This window comes from Porites lutea, chromosome 14, assembly GCF_958299795.1.
Source record: "Porites lutea chromosome 14, jaPorLute2.1, whole genome shotgun sequence".
NCBI classification, from domain to species: Eukaryota; Metazoa; Cnidaria; class Anthozoa; order Scleractinia; family Poritidae; genus Porites; species Porites lutea.
This window is the reverse complement of record NC_133214.1, coordinates 3,540,503-3,559,105: the sequence shown is the minus strand read 5'-3', so window position 1 is coordinate 3,559,105 and position 18,603 is coordinate 3,540,503. Positions and strand designations below refer to the sequence as shown.

The window sequence follows — 18,603 nt, the reverse complement described above, 5'->3', positions numbered from 1 at the left end:
CCCCCGCTGAACCGCCAACAAGGGTTGGTTTTTATTTTACTGTTCTTACTTTTCAGGTCACTATCCATGAGTTTGGCGCTGCCTGGAACCGACGCAACAGCAAGAAGGCGCTCTCCGTGTGCGCACTTTTCTGTGTCAGAGGTCACTCAGAGGTGTGTATCCTGAATTAAGTAACATAAGCGAATAATACATGGTAATGTAGTTTACTCTGCTATGATTAAAATGCAGCTGTCTGTAACCATGCGAAGGAGGCTATCCGCGTAACAAACGATTTCAACGTTTTATGTCTTGTAAACTTATTATCTTACCAACCATTAAGCGAAGTAATATTTACTTTTGCGCTTTTATTTTAAATCACGATTAAAATAGCAAATTGTAGTAATTTTAACTGGCATATTTCGTTCGCTGTGAAATTTTTGGCTCAATTTTGTCGTTGTCATTTATTCCGAAAACGTTCTTGGCTACTCCTTTCATCCAAGCTATAGTTTAGTTTTCCTTTTACTAGTGTAGTCAACGAGTTCGAGGTTTGTTTCTGTAAGTTACAAACCGAATATTTTTCTCCTCGATTTTGTGACCAATTTACGGTAAAACTTGCCTTGTTCTCTCTGGTCAAAGGCGTGGGCCTTAATACCGAAGGAAGAAAAGAAGTTCGTTTCTTAACAATCAGACCGAGAAAACCATGTTTAAAAAAGTTATTATAATATCTCAGGGTGTTTTAAATATAACATAAAAGAAAAACAGTGGCACTTACCTTGGACAATAGATCTCTTTAGCTTGTACGTTTTGTTTCCCCAATAGAGGTCACGTGATAATACTCTATGGAAACGTTTCTTTCAAATTTCGTTTTATTCACGTGCATATCTACTCATGATTTATGAGAAGACAATGGGTTAAGTTCCCCTTGGACCTCTATTGGGAAAACAAAACATACAAGCTAAAGACGTTTATTTACCAATCGCTTAGCAACTGCTAAATGAAATTTATGTAACTACGGTTTTTAATCCCTCTTTTCCCGTTAATTTTTTTTCCTTTACTTTAGTCATTAAGAATTGATTCTGACGACGAGGGGCAGTGTGACGAGTTGCTGTTTCCTGGGGAAGGAGAAGTGACAGATGCCGCAGTTGTGTTACTCAGAAAAAAGATAAGTGGAAAGTACACTCTTTTTAAGGTAAGTCATCCCGGTCATCCCAGTCATCCCAGTCATCCCGAACATACCGGTCATTCACAGGGCTGAATTCACACATTGTTAAATGTTATCTATAACTTCAAAGGACTCAAATGTTCTTTTAAGGAAGTTTTACAAGGCTTAAACAGTATAAGAGAACTCGTCCCGCCTCGTTCGGTCGTCCCGGCCCTCCCCAGTCGCTCCGGTCGTCCCGGTCGCCCCACTAGTCTCGCTCATCCCGGTCAGCTCGGTCATACCGGTCGTCCCTGTTGTCCAAATCGTCCCGGTCGTCCCGGTAATCCCAGTCATTCCCGTCATCTCGGTAATCCCGGTCATCCCAGTCATCCCGGTCATCCGAGTCCTCCAGGTCAACCCAGTCATCCCAGTCGACTTAGTCATCCCGGTTATCATATTCATCCTTTTCATCCCACTTATCCCAGTCATCCACTTATTATAGTATCTCAGCTAGTTATCTGCACGCTGTTTAAGATAATGATATTTCAAAGCAACAGGCCTAGTTAAGTGAGTTGAGGCAAGCTGTGCTTGTCAAATAATTTATTTATTTGCTTTTCCTTATAATTTTCTTTCTTCTTTTTCATTGTTTTGCATTTCATTATTTTTATGTTCGATTTTTTTTATGAATGGTTGTGCATACTTGGGTGCTGTTGGCTACGCCCCTGTAATCAGCTGAGTTCTTACCTTTGACATTTTATTTGTTTTTCCTCGTAGGATCCGTTGTTTCTGGACATGTGCGTTATCTATAGAGACTCTGGTAAGTAGAAAAATAAACTTCTCTGTAGGGTATTCATTTACAGTGATTTGTGTTGCTAACCAGTCGTTCCGTAGTCTCCTTCGCAGCCGTTATTGGGGTCGTCACGCAACGCTCCTCCCCACTAAAGGCCAGGCTAGTCGTTCCAAAGCAACATATTTCGTTTTTTTTTTTGTTCCAGAGCTGAAAGACGCATTTGAAGTGCTGTCCGTTGGTAAAGAGTCGTACGTTTTCCGAGCCTCAACCAGCCGTGAATACAGAAGATGGCTCAAGTACCTCAGGCTTGAATCCAAGGAGCTTGGAGCTTGGAAAAGAAGGAGAAATGGCCTGCCAAATATCATGATTAAAAACTTGTAGGAAGAAGCTTTCTGTGAGTCTTTACACATCATCGAATCCTTAAAAAATCCTCTTACATGCACTATTGTTAGTTCGCTCTATGTAAATCCGGAATCCGGAATCCGGAATCCACGTTCCACTAACAATGAATCCAGAACCCAGTACCTGGAATCCGGAATCCTAAGGGTACGATCCAGAATCCACGAGTACTTACCATTTACCTGGGAAAACCGGACATTCTGGTCGGAAAATCAAATGTTTCGCGCCATTCCGTTCGGAAAGCTTCAGAAATTATGGGCTGTGTTTTGCGATGATGTAGTTTTTCTACTCTTTTTAGTCTGCTCAGCTGATTTGGATATAGTTTGTAGCGAGTCGTCCTCGCACCACGTCAAATTCTATAGTTTTAATGTTTATGCACAGAAGTTCCTAGAATACGAGTAGTCCCCATTTTTCCTCAGGGATAGTAGAGCGAGCGAAACACGAGCGCGCGTGAAAATCACCCCACGCGAGAAAAGGCGACACGCGGCGAGGAGAGAGAAAAACTCATTATTTTCCCTCTCCCCGCCGCGTGTCGCCTATTCTCGCGTGGGGTGATTTTCACGCGCGCTCGCGTTTCGTTCGCTCTACTATCCCTGAGGAAAAATGGGGACTACTAGTAGTCTAAGAAGTTCCACCCGGGTGGTTTGTGTAAATAGTAAGCACCCCTGGATTCTGGATGCTTGGGATTCCATATTCCAGGTACTGCCTTCTGGATTCATTATTAGTGGAACGTGGATTCCGGATTCCAATCGTAAGCGGGATTCCGTTATCCTTGAGCTGAATTTCGGATTCCAAAGCCCTGGATTTCGTATTCCACAAGCCAGAATTTCCAGGATTCCGGATTCGAACGACCAGACATTTTAGAACTTCCTGATTCGGGAAGAAAACACTCAAGGAAGCTTTGTAGCTAAAACAAAATTTGGATCGAGCGAAAGACGAGCTCTTCTCGAAAGTTTTGTATTAACAAGGTATGCCTTTTGAGCGATGAATATTGTATAAAACATGACGTCTTCAATTCCAAAATTGCAGCAAACTTGGAAACAGTCAATTTGTAAATAGATCAGTGTAATATACAAAGAACGAGGTTAATGTTTTTCCACACGTGTTTGTAATGTACAGTATCTATTGACTACCACTAACTTATTGGAAAAACACCCATTCATCATTGTCACGTGATGTCAACTTCTTTCAGACAGAAAAAAAAATCGTTCTCATGTAAGTGAACCAAATATGTTATACATAAGGAAAAAGTAATATATTAATAAAACTCGCAGAAAATCGTGTCAAAATTAAGTTGTCCAATGCAGCCTTTCTTCTTTTTTCTTGCAAGAGGTTTGCTTGTGTTGTGTGACGTAATTTGTCACGTAAGGAATGGAGATTTTGAGCTACCGAGGACTCACGTTATGAAAAGTGTCAAAATAAGCAAATTGGTAAAAAATAAAGTATCATCTAATTTTTGGATTTCTCGGTTTTGCTAAGATGCTTTTTTTTAATTTGAAGATTGGACAGAACATCCAATTGAGTGCCAAGTGCTCGTTCCGGCTTTAGCATCTAAACAGTCTGGACCGTGTCGTTTAATCGTGTAGCCGCCATTTTGGCTTATGTAGCGAGTAGAACTTTTAAAGGAAAACATAACTTCGCTAAAAACCTCCTCGTCCCCCGCAGACGTACACAACTTTCATTTTCCTGGTCATGCAACCCTGGTAAGCGTTGCGTGGCGAGGCAAGTAACGTTTCCTTCACCCGTGCCCGTGCATTGAAAAAGTAAGTTAAGGTATCATTGAATCTGCTCAGCATTCCTTTTTTTTATTTTAGAAAGTAACAGATACTTCACAAAAATAGGCGTCACCACGCTATGAAAAATGGACGATGATTAAGTTAATGCTTAACAACAGCAATTTTTCGAAAGTTATTCTTAGGTTAAAATGTTTTTTGACAATGTCTCAAATGTTTCACTGACTAACTAACCTGAAAAAAAAATTCATGATATAAAATCAAAAGAGACTGAAACAGATTAAACTCTGCCGAGAATATAAGTTGTAGAGGACTGGCGGGGAAATACTGAGTCCGTTTTCCTATTTTCATTTGGTCGCGTCCGGTTCAGTTCGTGAAAGTTCATTTGCATCTTCGTTTAAGAGTCGAGGATGTTGTTTATCTCCACCAACATGGCAGCAGTCACTCGATCCATGTGCTCGAATGTATTGTAGATATGAGGCGAGAATCGCATCCTATTTCCCTTCTTTGTAGATACGCCGATCTTATGATTTTCATAAAGCAGGTTATATACCTGCTCGCTTAAAGGCGTGGCAGAAGCAGCTTCAGACTTCTTAGTTTTACGTCGCTTTTTCTGTTGTCTTGATCCAGGCTGCGCTTGGTCTTTGAACTTAATCACCAAGATTGCATGGTGCAGATCATCTGCTTTCGGCGTCTCGATTTCGAAGATTTCTTCCCCGTGCTGCCGTTTCAGTTCCCGCCGGAGCCTCTCCAAATTTCCTCGCAAGTGGTCAGTAAGCTTTTTCATCCGAGTTCCAATCTTGTCGTAGCCAATAAGACCCATGAGGTCCGCAGTGTACAGGAGTCCGATGAGGTTGGTGTCGTTGCGTTGGCCAACCATCTCAAATCTGGACGCATCCCACGGAAGGGGGTCATCTGGCAAAGTTGGAGGGGGCTGCATTTCTCCATTGTACCCGATGTCTTTGGGTGCGAAATTTGGGATGCACTCTTTTCTCATGTACAGAATACCGGTCTCCTTGGGCCCTAAAAACCATTTGTGGCTCCCTCCGCTGTAGCTGTCACAGCCCATGTCTTTGAGGTCATGTTTGAAAGCGCCCCAACTCTGGGCTCCGTCAACGTGAACATGGACTCGGGGGTTTTTCTGGTGGATAGCTGAACACAAAGCTTTGGCAGGCAAACGTGTACCGCTCAAGTGAGATACCTAGAAATAAAAAAGTCAAAATCTTGATCGAAGGACTACTTTCTCGATATACGGTAAACCATCGCCTTGCAGACAGCCTAATAGTTTGGTCACCCCGACAGTCACGCGGACACCCGTTTATTACCCCCCCCCCCCCCCCCCCACGATACCGACACCCCACTATGTAGTGTTTTCACTCACGTGGCGGCCAGCCTCTATGCAAATTTATTGGAACAAAAGAAAGTGTTTGCATAAGAAAGGAGTTCAACTCCCAGAGGACTGGTTTGGGACACAAACATGGCCGCCGTTTCATTGTTTTGGGACATTAATATGGCCGCCGTGACTTCATGGACTTCATGTGAAAACGCTCTATTACGGACACCGCAAGCCGACCCGCTATTTCAAGCACACCGATAATACGGACACACCGCTGTTGCAATCACCCCGATAGCACGGAAACCCCACTATTATGATCGGTCATTCCGATAATACGGACACCCCGCTATTACGGTCACCCCGATGTTACAGAAAGCCCTTTATTACGGGTCATTTTGATAGTACGGACACCTTGTTGTTACGGTCACCCCCTATATTACGGCACCCCGTCATTACGTTCACCCTAATAATACAGACACCCCGCTATTACGGTCAGCTGTTAATACTGACATCCCACTATTATGGTCACCCCAATAACACGGATACCATGTGTTCATCCCGATAGTACGGATACCCCGTTGTTATGGTCACCCCGATGATACAGACACGCAGCTGTTAACCTACGGTCTTTTCTCTTATTTAGCCGGCCGTGTGCGCCTAGCAGGGCATGAATTTTGAGTTCTTATGATGGAATACAATTCCTGACTACCTGCTTTTTGAACAGGGTGTATTTTTAGACTGGAAGATCGAGAGCTCTTAATTATAATGCAACTGAGTTTTCAGATGGGCCCTTTGCAGCTAGCCGTTCACAAGGTACAAAACTGCCATTCTGGAGAGCAAAAGTGGCACTGGGACAAGACAAATAAAAGGCATACATAATTTTAAATGGTAATATTCTTTGTCTGTTTTGTTCCAGTGCGACTTTCTGCTCTTCAGCATGGCGGTTTTGTCCCAAGTAAATGGCTAGCTGCAAAGAGCCTAAGGGCCTGTTTCCATGGAGGTGGGGGGTAACATATGGCGGGTCACCCTACCTATCAAGTAAACGTGATCAAATTAAAATGAGAGATTATATGGGCAGGCGGGTTACCCCACTTAAGCGGGTTACCTCACCCACCTGGGGTCCCCCACCTCCATGTAAGCAGGCCCTGGTAGGCTTAGCTTAAATGAAATATCAGCTACAACAAGCATTTAAAAGAATATGAAGGTTGGCGATGAGCGATGTGTGGTACTAACAATTATTTTCAAAAAAGTCTGATTCCTTGATGTCGATTTTAAAATTGTTTAATTCTGTATGCGAAACGAAATGAATCAGGCTCATAAAATATGGTTTCTCTTGTTTTAAACAGGGTAGTAAAATGAACGATTTTTGTCTTAGGGCCTGTTAACATAGAGGTGGGGGACCCCAAGGTAGGTGGGGTAACCCTGGGGCAACCCGCCTGTCCATATAATCTGTCATTCTAATTTGATCAGGTTTACATTATAGGTGGGGTGACCCTCCGCGGGTTATCTCACCTATCTGGGGCCCCCCACCTCCAGGTAAACTAGACCTTAATCCCGGGGGGTACTCCTGGGAATTCTTGGTAGGTGTGCCGCCCGGTTCTCCATATTCTGACTTTATTTGAGACCAAAAAAATGTCATTATTCACACCCGTTTTCAGACCTGACCTCTAAAATCCATACTCGTTTTCAGACCTGGCTTCGAAGAAATAATGTCATCATTACTTGGATTAGAACAGCAACAAAAAAAGATTTCTAAAAATCCATTTCGAATTTGCATATTTTTCTTTCTTTCTCAGTCATTTGGAACTGAATTGATACAATCCGGTTAGTTCCCCCGAAAACCATACCCGATTCCAGACCAAAATAGGGAAAGTCTATAACCGTTTTCAGACCAAAACGCCGCAAAACCCGGCCTTACCTTTTGGGGTGGTACATACCTATATGGCGTATATAGGGGAGTACCCCCCGGGGCCCTTAATCAGGGTCGGAGTTTGAAGGCTTCGGTGACACACCTCTACCTAAACTGACCTCTGGTGCCCCTACCTCCTCCCCCCGGGTCATGGAAAGAAAATTCGTTGGAGCAAAGTTTTTACTGAAGGAAAAACTATTGAAAACCAAACCAACGAAAAAATTTCACTCACCTCACTGAATGCAACAAGCCTGGTGTGTCCATTTACAGCGTCAAGGAACTTTTTCATAATCTTCACTGGATCCTGTTCACCTTGGAGGTCGAGGACTACAATGTTGATATTTGGAAAGCGATCCTTTCTGATCCTCCAAGCAACTTCTCCTTGAGTCGGGTGGTTTTCATTCCACACTACGACTTGATCACCGTGGTTGAAAGTCAAACCATTGTTGATGACTGCGTTTGGGTCAGAACCGTTTCGCTGGAATGCGACCAGTTCGGGCTCCACGTTAAGCTGCGCGGCGATTAGTTCTCTGGCGACCTGGATGGTGCGCACAAACGGTTGAATTCTCTTCTGAATGGAAATATCTCGATTCCAGTCGAACGCAAGGGCATTCATTAACCTCAACACTGGGTCAAAGAGGATGGACAAGTTGGCGGCGTTGATCGGCACGCAATCGGCGTAGTCATCGAAATCGAACAGGCTGCGAACGAACTTCCAAAACTTTTCCTCGTCTTTGGTGTTCGCAATGGTGGTGACGACCTCCTCGAATCTTTTCTGAAACGCTAGGAAGTTTTCGCGACCAACAAGGCCCTGACATCTGTACCAGTGTGCTACTCGGAAGGTGGGGCGGTCTTGGGGAATGATATGGCTCATTTTGATGCCTCGGAGTTATGTCACTGAAACATCAACTGCAACTGAAATCTTTCAACGAAATTTTTTTTTCTTATGGGAAAAGTGACGTGAGGTGGGCGGTGGTTGTTTTAAGATCAGATTCTTTTGTTCAAATGCAGTCAGTCATAGTCGTCTCGGTGAACAACCAATGTATATGCCTCTATTTTAATTTGCGTGTCAGGTCGTTGAACTTTGCATGCAATGAGCGTTTGCTTTATACATGGGCGTGTGGGGGGCGATGTCCCATTATTCAAGTGTCAATTAAATAACTGACCATGTCGCTTTTGTAAAGAACCGAATGGCTGTATTTTGTATACTACTTCTGCAATCAGAGGTTTTTTTATAAGCCGTAATAGAGGGAGGTGGGGTGGGGGCATAATCACAGGCTAATATGTACGGGGCATTACACTTCAGTTGAAGGTGAAGGAAAACGAAAGCTTGAAATGTTACAAAAACTCATAGATTACGATAAAATTTTATGCAGAAATGCTTTTTTTAGCCTTCATGGTGTAGCTTTGAATGCAGTGACTATTTGTTTATCTTTTTCTGTTAGTGGTGAAGCGGTTGAAATCAATTATCATTCTCTTTGCCGTAGACGAAGGCCACAAGACAAATTAGAATTCATGAGACAGTTAAGTACGAAGACAATATGCTTCTTAGTGGCTGTCTTAAATAAGCCGCGCTTCTTATTAAGTTTGACAACCGTTGTTTATGAGTCAGTTTATTTTGAACAGATTTTTTTAAATGTCTTTTTTTTAACCATTTATAGCAATCGCGACTTATTTCAGATGTTCCCTTAACCCTATTCGGCCTATCCCGCATAGCGTGTAAAGCGGCCAAAATGCCTTCTAGGCGTGACAAGCCACTGGGTAAACTGAAAAAAATATATCCAATAATTGTAAAAGAATTCAACCTTACATACTTTCTCTAGACGCAATTTAATATTTAGGAAGTTTTAGGTTGTGTGTCAAAAATTAATTTCAAGTTGTTCTTGCTGGTGGTTCAAAGTCCGAAAAGAAATTCGAACATTTTTAAAACCATAAAAAGACGAGATTACTGTGCTTGGCTTCTGTATTTGATTAGTTTTTCACAAGTGTGTAAACAAAGACCACGCCCACTCGTAATTCTTTTACAGAAAAGAAAAAAAGACATTTCTTGCATGAAATATGGTCCAAGGTAGTTTTTTGGGTCGATCCCGTTTTTTGGTAACTGAGGGTCTTTAGTTATAAGGTCAGCCTGTAAGGTCGTAGTGAGGTTTTAAGGTCTAGGTCAAATCCACTAATGAACACCTTTTTATCAGTTCAAAGAATAATCGGTATGTGACTCAAATTTTGACAACCATCTGACAACCAACTTGTTGGTCCTTTTAAAAGCATACCTTTGAGCGCACGAAACACTGCATTGCACAACTAACAGAAAGATCCTCAACCAACAATTCATGAAGACTAGCTAGTTTAAATCCTTGACTACTTGCAGTTCCCCCGTTAAACAAAATTAAAGTCCTGGGAATATATATCCCACCATTATATTAAAATGCTCTATAATGACTAATCAGAGAAACGAGTGCACGGATAAATTCAACTCAGCTTTTTTAAAATACTTTGTACGGCTCTAGCTTGTGTCAATGTTTTTCAATCTTATTTTAGTTGATTCCACTAGCTCCTTCAAGTTTATTTTAACTTTTATTTTAAATTAATTAGGTTTTGAAGTATTTACAATGGAGATTAAAAGTTTGTCGAAATGTCAAACAGTGGTACCAGACTCTTTAGAAATGTATTGTCTTTTGATGTCTGGAATTAATGCAAAACTATGACGGTTTCAGCTTTCGGCAGATTATTAAACTCTGAATTAACCACGATGAGCAGAATTATTTATGATTTTCGAGCTTGCTCAACTTTGACTTAAATGAGGCGTTTCATTGGCTTTAAGTTTATTAGCTAATATTAAGGGGGTATAAATTGTTTTTAAGGTTGCATGATAAAGCCGAAATGATTGGTCCACGAGCCAGACAATACTTGCACCTTTAATTAAATCCTTCTTTCTTAATCCAGGCCATATTTTGCAAAAGTAGCCTGTCCAAAATTTGAATTGTCGTTTCAAAATCTTTGCGCCGCTTTAAACAGATGCAAAGTCAATCGGCCAATTGGGCAAAAATGTAATTTTCGCAATCCCAACTTAGTCACTTTCTATTTTTATGAATTGACCCATTTTCTAAATTGAATGAAGAACGCTTTAGTTTTCATCTGCAGTACAAACATTCTGGCACGTTTGCTAGCCGTAAATATGAAGAACTGTCTTACCCCCAAAAATCCGAAAAATGTGCGACCCCATTCTAGTAACTTTATTGAAAATGCGACCCCATTGTAGCCAATCCAGTCATGAAAATGCGACCCCTTCCAGCGGCACATCCCCATTAGCCTTTAAGAAAATACCACCCCGGGTAAGCCATACAGGAATGTGCCGCCCCAAAAATTATGATAAACTTCCCGGGTATCCAAAACGAAAAGACGATAAGCCCATACTGTGCTCCCGGGGTGTGTGTGTTGGTGGGGGGGGGGGGGGGGGGCGGGAGGGGGGAAGGCACTCAAGGGAAGTTTGGTTAGAGGTGTGCCACCAATGCCCGCAATCCCCGACCCTGTTTAAGACAAAAACTTCTCATTTCGCTACCCTCTTTAAGACAGGAGACACTACTTTCCGACCCTGATTTACTTTGTTTTGCATACAGAATTAAGTAATTTTCACACTAAAATCATGGAAATAAATATTTAGGAAAAATATTATCGGTATTGCCATCGGCTCCTGGTATTGCAAATGTCAGGGCTCCTGCAAATGTAGACCACTCATGCGATCATCGCAAGTCTTCATACTCTTTGAAAGGCTTCCAGTCTAAAAAGAAATCTTTTTCAGCCATACCCTGTTCAGCGGCAAAGCGTTTCTTATGGTTTCAAGAGCTGCTCCTAATGCAATTTGGAACGACCCGGTTGATTTCCTGAAACCGGGTCGATAACAGGCAAATGTGACCATGTGGCAGCAATTCTACAAGGAGGTAAGATTGTTAAAGTACTACCAAGAGGAAAATGGTTATGTTTTTCCTGTTTCTTCGTTAGAAAACTAGTAATTGGTTTCCACTAAATAATTAGAACAATATAAACATGTCCCGGAGAAGCCCGCGAGATATCAGTACAGCGGACTTACATGAACTTTGATCACGTGATTTTCGCGTTTGGCGTTGTCTGTTCGAACAGTTCGCGGGAGATTGAAAGAAGCCTTTTGAATCCTTGGAAAATGTCTTATTTGTTAGATTTTTTCCCCACTACATCTGAATGTGAGAGTGAAATAAGTTTAGTTAACGAATTGGTGGAATTTGAGCCGTGCAGCAACAGTGTGGAACCTCTAGCAACTGGAGAAGAGACCTCGAGGACCTCGAGCCGCATGCAACGAGAGTTCGTCTTGAAGAGGTCGAATAAGAGCGCTGTTTCCGCACCGATATTCTCAAGAGCTCCAAGTTAATGAATGGTATGGTCATTGAAATGGAATTTATACTTAAATTTCTCAATGTTTAGGATGACTTGCTGTATAAAGGTTAAGGATAATGTTTACGTGCTGTTATTGAGATGGTTTCGCAAATGTTTTATTGTTAGCTTGAAACATACAATGTAAGTTCACAAACGTTCAACAGCGGTCGATTTTGATCGAATTTTGTAATAAGCTATCGCTTTTATCGATTTGCTTGACAATTATTGAAAACAAAATGGACGAAGCTCGTGTCGATCCCCTCGAAAAAATCTGGTGTAGCGTACATGTACTTCCCTGCAAGCGCGACAATTTTGTGAGATTTTGGTTTTGCAGCTTTCCTTCACTTTAATTTAGGGATGGACCATTAGAAAAGTGATGGGGGGGGGGGGAAGATTTTAAGAGATGCAATATATTTTTTTGTACAACGTAAGGTAGAAATTTTTTTTTTCTTGATGGCTGGATTGTTTTTTTTCACTAGGTGAAACTTTCATTATTATGTTCAATAGGTCACATTAATTTTATACTGAATAATAACAAGAATTTAATATGTCAATTAAGTTCATAAATAGACGAGAAAGTAGGTTAGGTTCCTCTGATGCGAACTCATATTAAATGTTAGTCTATAATAAACTGTAAGTGTAAAGGGCAAGTGTTTTAAGCTGTGAACAGCTACTACGCTAATATTTGTTGCAACAGAAGATTAATAGCGTTTATATAAGAAAAGAGTTCATCTCCTACAGCACTGGAAAACAAACATGGCAGACCTGATGTCATGTGAAAGCATCTTTAGGGATGTTGACAAATGATATATTTTATCATCTGAGTTTGGTCATTTCACTAGCCAAAGGGGAGCCCAAGTCAACCACAGGCCATACGCCAAGCATAAGGCACCAATGATGTTACCTGGTAACCATCAGGTATGTTCTACCCACGAGGTTACAGAGAGCTGAAATGCAGTGATTATTAAATTTTAGTGTAACCATATGGTATGTTCTACCCACTAGGTTACAGAAAGCCGAAATGCAGTGATTATTAGATTTTAGTGTAACCATCAGGTATGTTCTACCCACAAGGTTACAGACAGCGGAAATGCAGTGATTATTAGATTTTGGTGTAACCAGCTGAAATGCAGTGATTATTAGATTTTGGTGTAACCATCAGGTAGGTTCTACCCACGAAGTTACAGACAGCGGAAATGCAGTGATTATTAGATTTTAGTGTAACCAGCCGAAACGCAGTGATTATTAGATTTTAGTGTAACCATCAGGTATGTTCTACCCACAAGGTTACAGAAAGCTGAAATGCAGTGATTATTAGATTTTAGTGTAACCATCAGGTCTGTTCTACCCACGAGGTTACGGAGAGCCGAAATGCAGTGATTATTAGATTTTAGAGTAACCATCAGGTTATTTTCACGAGGTTGCAGAGAGCAAATGCAGTGTAGTAGATTTAGTGCAACCATCAGGAAAAGTTTCTCCATAAATAATAGGAGAGTTGTTTGCTAGGGTTAAACAAGTATGGCTTTCATGTGTTTCAGTACAAAGGTGCAAGAAATTATCAGCCTAATTATAGCACACAAACATTGTCATCTAACTCCTCACACGTGGCCGAAATAAGCTGCCAAGTAATGAAGCATATAAAGAACTGGAAAATCGTTCTCAAATTGTCTTGATAAGTAAATTATGTACTTAAATTTGCGAAAGAAATTGTTGTTTGTCTCCGTGTTGCCCATCGAAAAAGTGATGAGTCATCACATTAGGTGTATTAGACAGAGGTAATACTCATGGATTTCACGAAATCTGTGCACTATTTTCGCCGGGCAACAAATTTAAAACTTCAATTCTTATCTTACAAAAGTCCGTTCTTTTACCTTGCATTTGACAACAAATTAAAGGCGAACAAGGCGAATTCGGCACTCTTCTTTCATAAGTAGCAAGCCGCATGAACTGAAGCCGCATGAAGTAAAATCCACTGAAATGCAGTGCATTCTCACTACAAATAAAAACAAAAGTCGTGGGAAAAAAACGGTGAGGGGGAAAAAGATGCTAGATCTTCGCCTCAGTAATGTATTCCAGCTACCAAGCCGGCATATCTTCAGAGGGTGGACTAGAAGTGGGAAAAACCTTGTGTTTTTTTTAGAAGCCTTTTGCGCGCAAACTAATTTATTCTGGCACGAAATGAAGATTAACAATATGTATACTGAAATCTAATACACGACAAGAAAATTTTAGCACCTCAGCGCGACATATGCTCATTTTTACAAGTACGCAAAGAAAGTGGTTTACTAGTTAGACTTTTTAAAAATAAATTTACTCCACAAAAGCACAATGAAATGTTTTAAATCTCGATCTTGTTTATGTACGTGTAGTAAATTCATCATACAGGCCCCATCAAAATAAACGTACGCAAATGAAACAGAATACTTTGGGACAGTTTAGTTTCTACCTAGGGGCCTCTTTGCTTTTATAACAAATTTTATGTTCCACTCTGGTTTAAACATTAGCATATCAACACGCACAGCCACTGAATGAAAACAAAGGTCGTGATCAAGTTCTTTGAAACCAACCAGACGCGTGCGATATACCACTATTTTTGTAAGCAATTATGCTGAAGGTGTTAAGGTGGCTTGACTGGATTTTTTGGGGTTGATACCTCCCAACTTTGAGCATTAACTACGTCGGCATGAGTAAAGATATGGAAAAAATGTTACCATTACTGTATTATATAAAGATGAAAATTTCTTATGATCTGGGTTTTATTGCAATCGGAGTCGCCATGGCAACGTAATGACGCCATTACAAAAAACTTGCAGGGAATATTCCTTGACAATTGATCTCGGGATTGTCGAATTTATAAAAAAATTTATCGAGCGGTTTTTGGAAAAATGCGAAATGTTTAGGCATGGACCAAATTACGTCCAAAAACTGTATCAAAAGCAGCTGAATGCAAGTTAATAAAATTCTTCTTACTCGCGATCGCCCAGAGAATTTCCCCTCTTTTTTTGTATGCAGTTTTCAATGGAATCAAACCACTACGAGATGAAGCCTCGTTCCCAAAGCTTATCATTTTCTTAAAATATTAGCGAATTGTGTAGGTAGCATGCTATTTCACTGTTTTTATTATTCTTAAAACTACATTTCAAAATATTTCGAAAACGCTCTCATAGAATTTGTTCAAACTACGCCATAATGGAGGCAATTATAGCAGGTACATACTCCCTAAAGCGATTTCTTCAAAAAACTCCTGGAACAGAGAAACACAAAGATAAATGAAAAACGTAATGGCGTCATTACGTTGCCATGGCGACTCCGATTGCAATAAAACCCAGATCATAAGAAATTTTCATCTTTATATAATACAGTTGTGGTAACATTTTTTCCATATCTTTACTCATGCCGATGTAGTTAATGCTCAAAGTTGGGAGGTGTCAACCCCAAAAAATCCAGTCGAGCCACCTTAATGTTTTTGTGACAGTCTTCACACTGAAGGTGTAGATGGTTAACTGAGCGGTCACTTTGATTATCAGAAAGACCTGTCAACTTTGATGATTTAATTGACTAGATTAAGGGACAGAAATTTTACTGCTTGCGGCTCCTCGTGACAGCAAAGCAATTCTACAGATGCCATTCCCCATGGAGAGTTTTGTGACAAATATTAAATGCTTGGCTTCATACACATGAAGTGCTGGAATGTATTTGTAAAATGCTACACTAGTGTTTTTCCACTTCACTTCAATTTTTGAGGTGTGTCTTTGAAATGGAACCCATGCCTTTGTTGCGTTTACTTAATAGAGGTGAGAATCCATGAGGAAGGTTCATGGGCATCGAGGTATGTATAGAGCAGCTGCGATCAGACATGAGCGTGGAAAGTGGTGTGTGACGCTGGCCTGAGCAGATGTGAAGGAGACTACAGAGAGACTGAATATGAAAATATCCACCTGATCAACCCAGTTGTTACCTTGGGCTGCCTGTAGTTCATTCTAATAATAATAATGTTATGGTGGCTTGATCAAGCGAAGATGGACAACAGGTGTGTGCAGTTATTTATCTTTATTTTCACTAAAACAGTTTTGTCACTTCATGATCTGTTGTTAACGTGAGAGCATGTGTGACAATATAGCTTGTGGTGCAATTGATTTCTAGCTCTTTGTCTAGCCTTAATTTCAGTGATTAGAAGGGAAGATGTGTTTCTTGAAAATAATACATTTCCTTAATTTGTTTTAACTGTACTTGGTTATCAACATCGTAGATGGATGACAACTGAATAACAGCCATGCTAGTTCTCTTGAAGGAAAACATCTTAAATGACCACTATTTGTTTATTTTTGTTCACACCACAACATAATAAATTATTTGCAAGTGCATGAAAGCTGGACAACGTGGCTTCAGAAAAATGCACCGCACAGTTGATAGCATCTTCACATTTAAAACGCTTATTGACGAGTATGTGAAATCTAAACCACAGCAGCACTGAAATTTACTCTTTTCATGCTTTGTCGACTTTAGAAAAGCCTTTGACTGTATACCCCAACAGAAACTAGTCAACAAACTAAGAAAAGAAGGTGTCAGTGGACGCTTCTTGGACGTTTTAATATCCATGTACTCAAATGATCAATCAGCAGTTAAAAGTGATGACAAATTAACCCAATCATTTACTTGTAAAGGAAAGGTTCCATGTTGTCACCTACTATTTTAAATTCCAATGGGAAGGACAACTCATGTCACTATGGATATGTGTTTCCTAGGTAGGGAACACATATCGCTAGGGATATGTGTTTCCCAGATAGGGAACACATATCAATAGGGATATGTGTTTCCCAGGTGGGGGAATGCATATCACTAGGGATATGTGTTTCCCAGGTAGGGAACACATATCACTAAGGATATGTGTTTCCCAGGTAGAGGAACACATATCGCTACGGATATGTGTTTCCAAGGTGGGGGAACACATATCACTAGGGATATGTGTTTCCCAGGTAGGGGAACACATATCACTAGGGATATTTGTTTCCTAGGAAGGGAACACATATCACTAGGGATATGTGTTTCCCAGGTAGGGAACACATATCACTAGGGATATGTGTTTCCCAGGTGGGGGAACACATATCACTAGGGATATGTGTTTTGCAGGTGGGGAAACACATATTACTAGGGATATGTGTTTCTCAGGTAGGGAACACATATTACTAGGGGTATGTGTTTCCCAGGTGAGGGAACACATATTACTAGGGATATGTGTTTCCCAGGTGGGGGAACACATATCACTAGGGATATGTGTTTCCCTCACTTAGGGGAACACATATCACTAAGGATGTGTGTTTCGCAGGGAGAGGAATGCATATCACCAGAGAAACGGGTTTCACGACTAGGGGAACACAAATCACTAGGGATACGTGTTTGCCAGGTGGGGGAACACATGTCACTAGGGATATGTGTTTCCCAGGTAGGGGAACACATGTCACTAGGGATATGGGTTTCCCAGGTAGGGGAACACATATCACTAGGGATATGTGTTTCCCAGGTAGGGGAACACATATGGCTGGGGATATGTGTTTGCCAGGTGGGGGAACACATGTCACTAGGGATATGTGTTTCCCAGGTAGGGGAACACATGTCACTAGGGATATGGGTTTCCCAGGTAGGGGAACACATATCACTAGGGATATGTGTTTCCCAGGTAGGGGAACACATATGGCTGGGGATATGTGTTTGCCAGGTGGGGGAACTCATGTCACTAGGGATATGGGTTTCCCAGGTAGGGGAACACATATCACTAGGGATATGTGTTTCCCAGGTAGGGGAACACATATGGCTGGGGATATGTGTTTGCCAGGTGGGGGAACACATGTCACTAGGGATATGTGTTTCCCAGGTAGGGGAACACATGTCACTAGGGATATGGGTTTCCCAGGTAGGGGAACACATATCACTAGGGATATGTGTTTCCCAGGTAGGGGAACACATATGGCTGGGGATATGTGTTTGCCAGGTGGGGGAACACATGTCACTAGGGAAATGGGTTTCCCAGGTAGGGAAACACATATCACTAGGGATATGTGTTTCCCAGGTAGGGGAACACATATGGCTGGGGATATGTGTTTGCCAGGTGGGGGAACACATGTCACTAGGGATATGTGTTTCCCAGGTAGGGGAAGCAACGTACGAGTTATCTACTCTTACTCTGTGAGTAAAGCATTGAGTTAACTGCATCTGAAATTGTGACCCGCTTTTCTCCCTTATGACCTCCTTTCAGCTCCTCTATGGATCCTGTGGACCCCAGTGTGGAAAATCCTTGTAAGAACACTACAGAGATGATGGGATAGTGTATGTTGAAGTACTTCATCTTAAAAACATTAGTCTCAGATAGATTCTCTAATATTTAATCCAAAGGCAGACTGGAAGTGCTGTAAAGCATTTAAGAAGGATTAATAGGTCTTACCTCCCCTGGTGCTGTGCCTTGACGTGGCGGGGAGGCTTGCGTGCCCTTGGGACCACTAGAGCTATGATGGCGGGAGCTGATGCTCCTGGCAGGTTGAATTATGCCGGATTGCTCCAAGGGAGAAGGGCCAGACTAAACAGCACCCTGGTCCTCCAGGTTGGGGGTTTAGTGCACGGTTAACAACTCTGCTTTGTAAAACACAACCTTTTAAAACTTCATTAGAAAAAAACATGATGAAAGCACCTACAGCTGTAGTAGAGGCCACTCAGTGGGAAAAGGACAAGTGAGCGAAATGGAGATCTTCTGAAGAATGAGCTACAGATGCAGCAAAAAAGTGCATGTGCCACCCAACACCAGGGAATCCAGGTTCCACAACTGCATCCCTGATGCCTGCCCCATACATTCCAGATATCTGCTGGAAACTTGAGGGAGATACTACTTGTATGAGACTGGATTCCTTACAGTCACTG

General features: G+C 41.4%; 1 protein-coding gene and 1 pseudogene across 1 annotated transcript; one reads left to right on the top strand and one right to left on the bottom strand.

Moving 5' to 3' along the window:
• Positions 1–2,375, top strand: part of LOC140925021 (uncharacterized) — a 34,217-nt pseudogene extending 31,842 nt beyond the window's left edge.
• Positions 2,376–4,155: 1,780 nt separating this feature from the next.
• On the bottom strand, positions 4,156–8,174 carry LOC140925123 (cysteine desulfurase-like). The gene is made up of 2 exons (XM_073375080.1): positions 7,520–8,174; positions 4,156–5,243 (listed from the first exon to the last, which is right to left on the bottom strand). The coding sequence occupies exons 1-2, from the start codon at positions 8,159–8,161 to the stop codon at positions 4,440–4,442; spliced, it is 1,446 nt and encodes a 481-aa protein (XP_073231181.1). The 5' UTR covers positions 8,162–8,174; the 3' UTR covers positions 4,156–4,439.
• Positions 8,175–18,603: the final 10,429 nt, after the last annotated feature.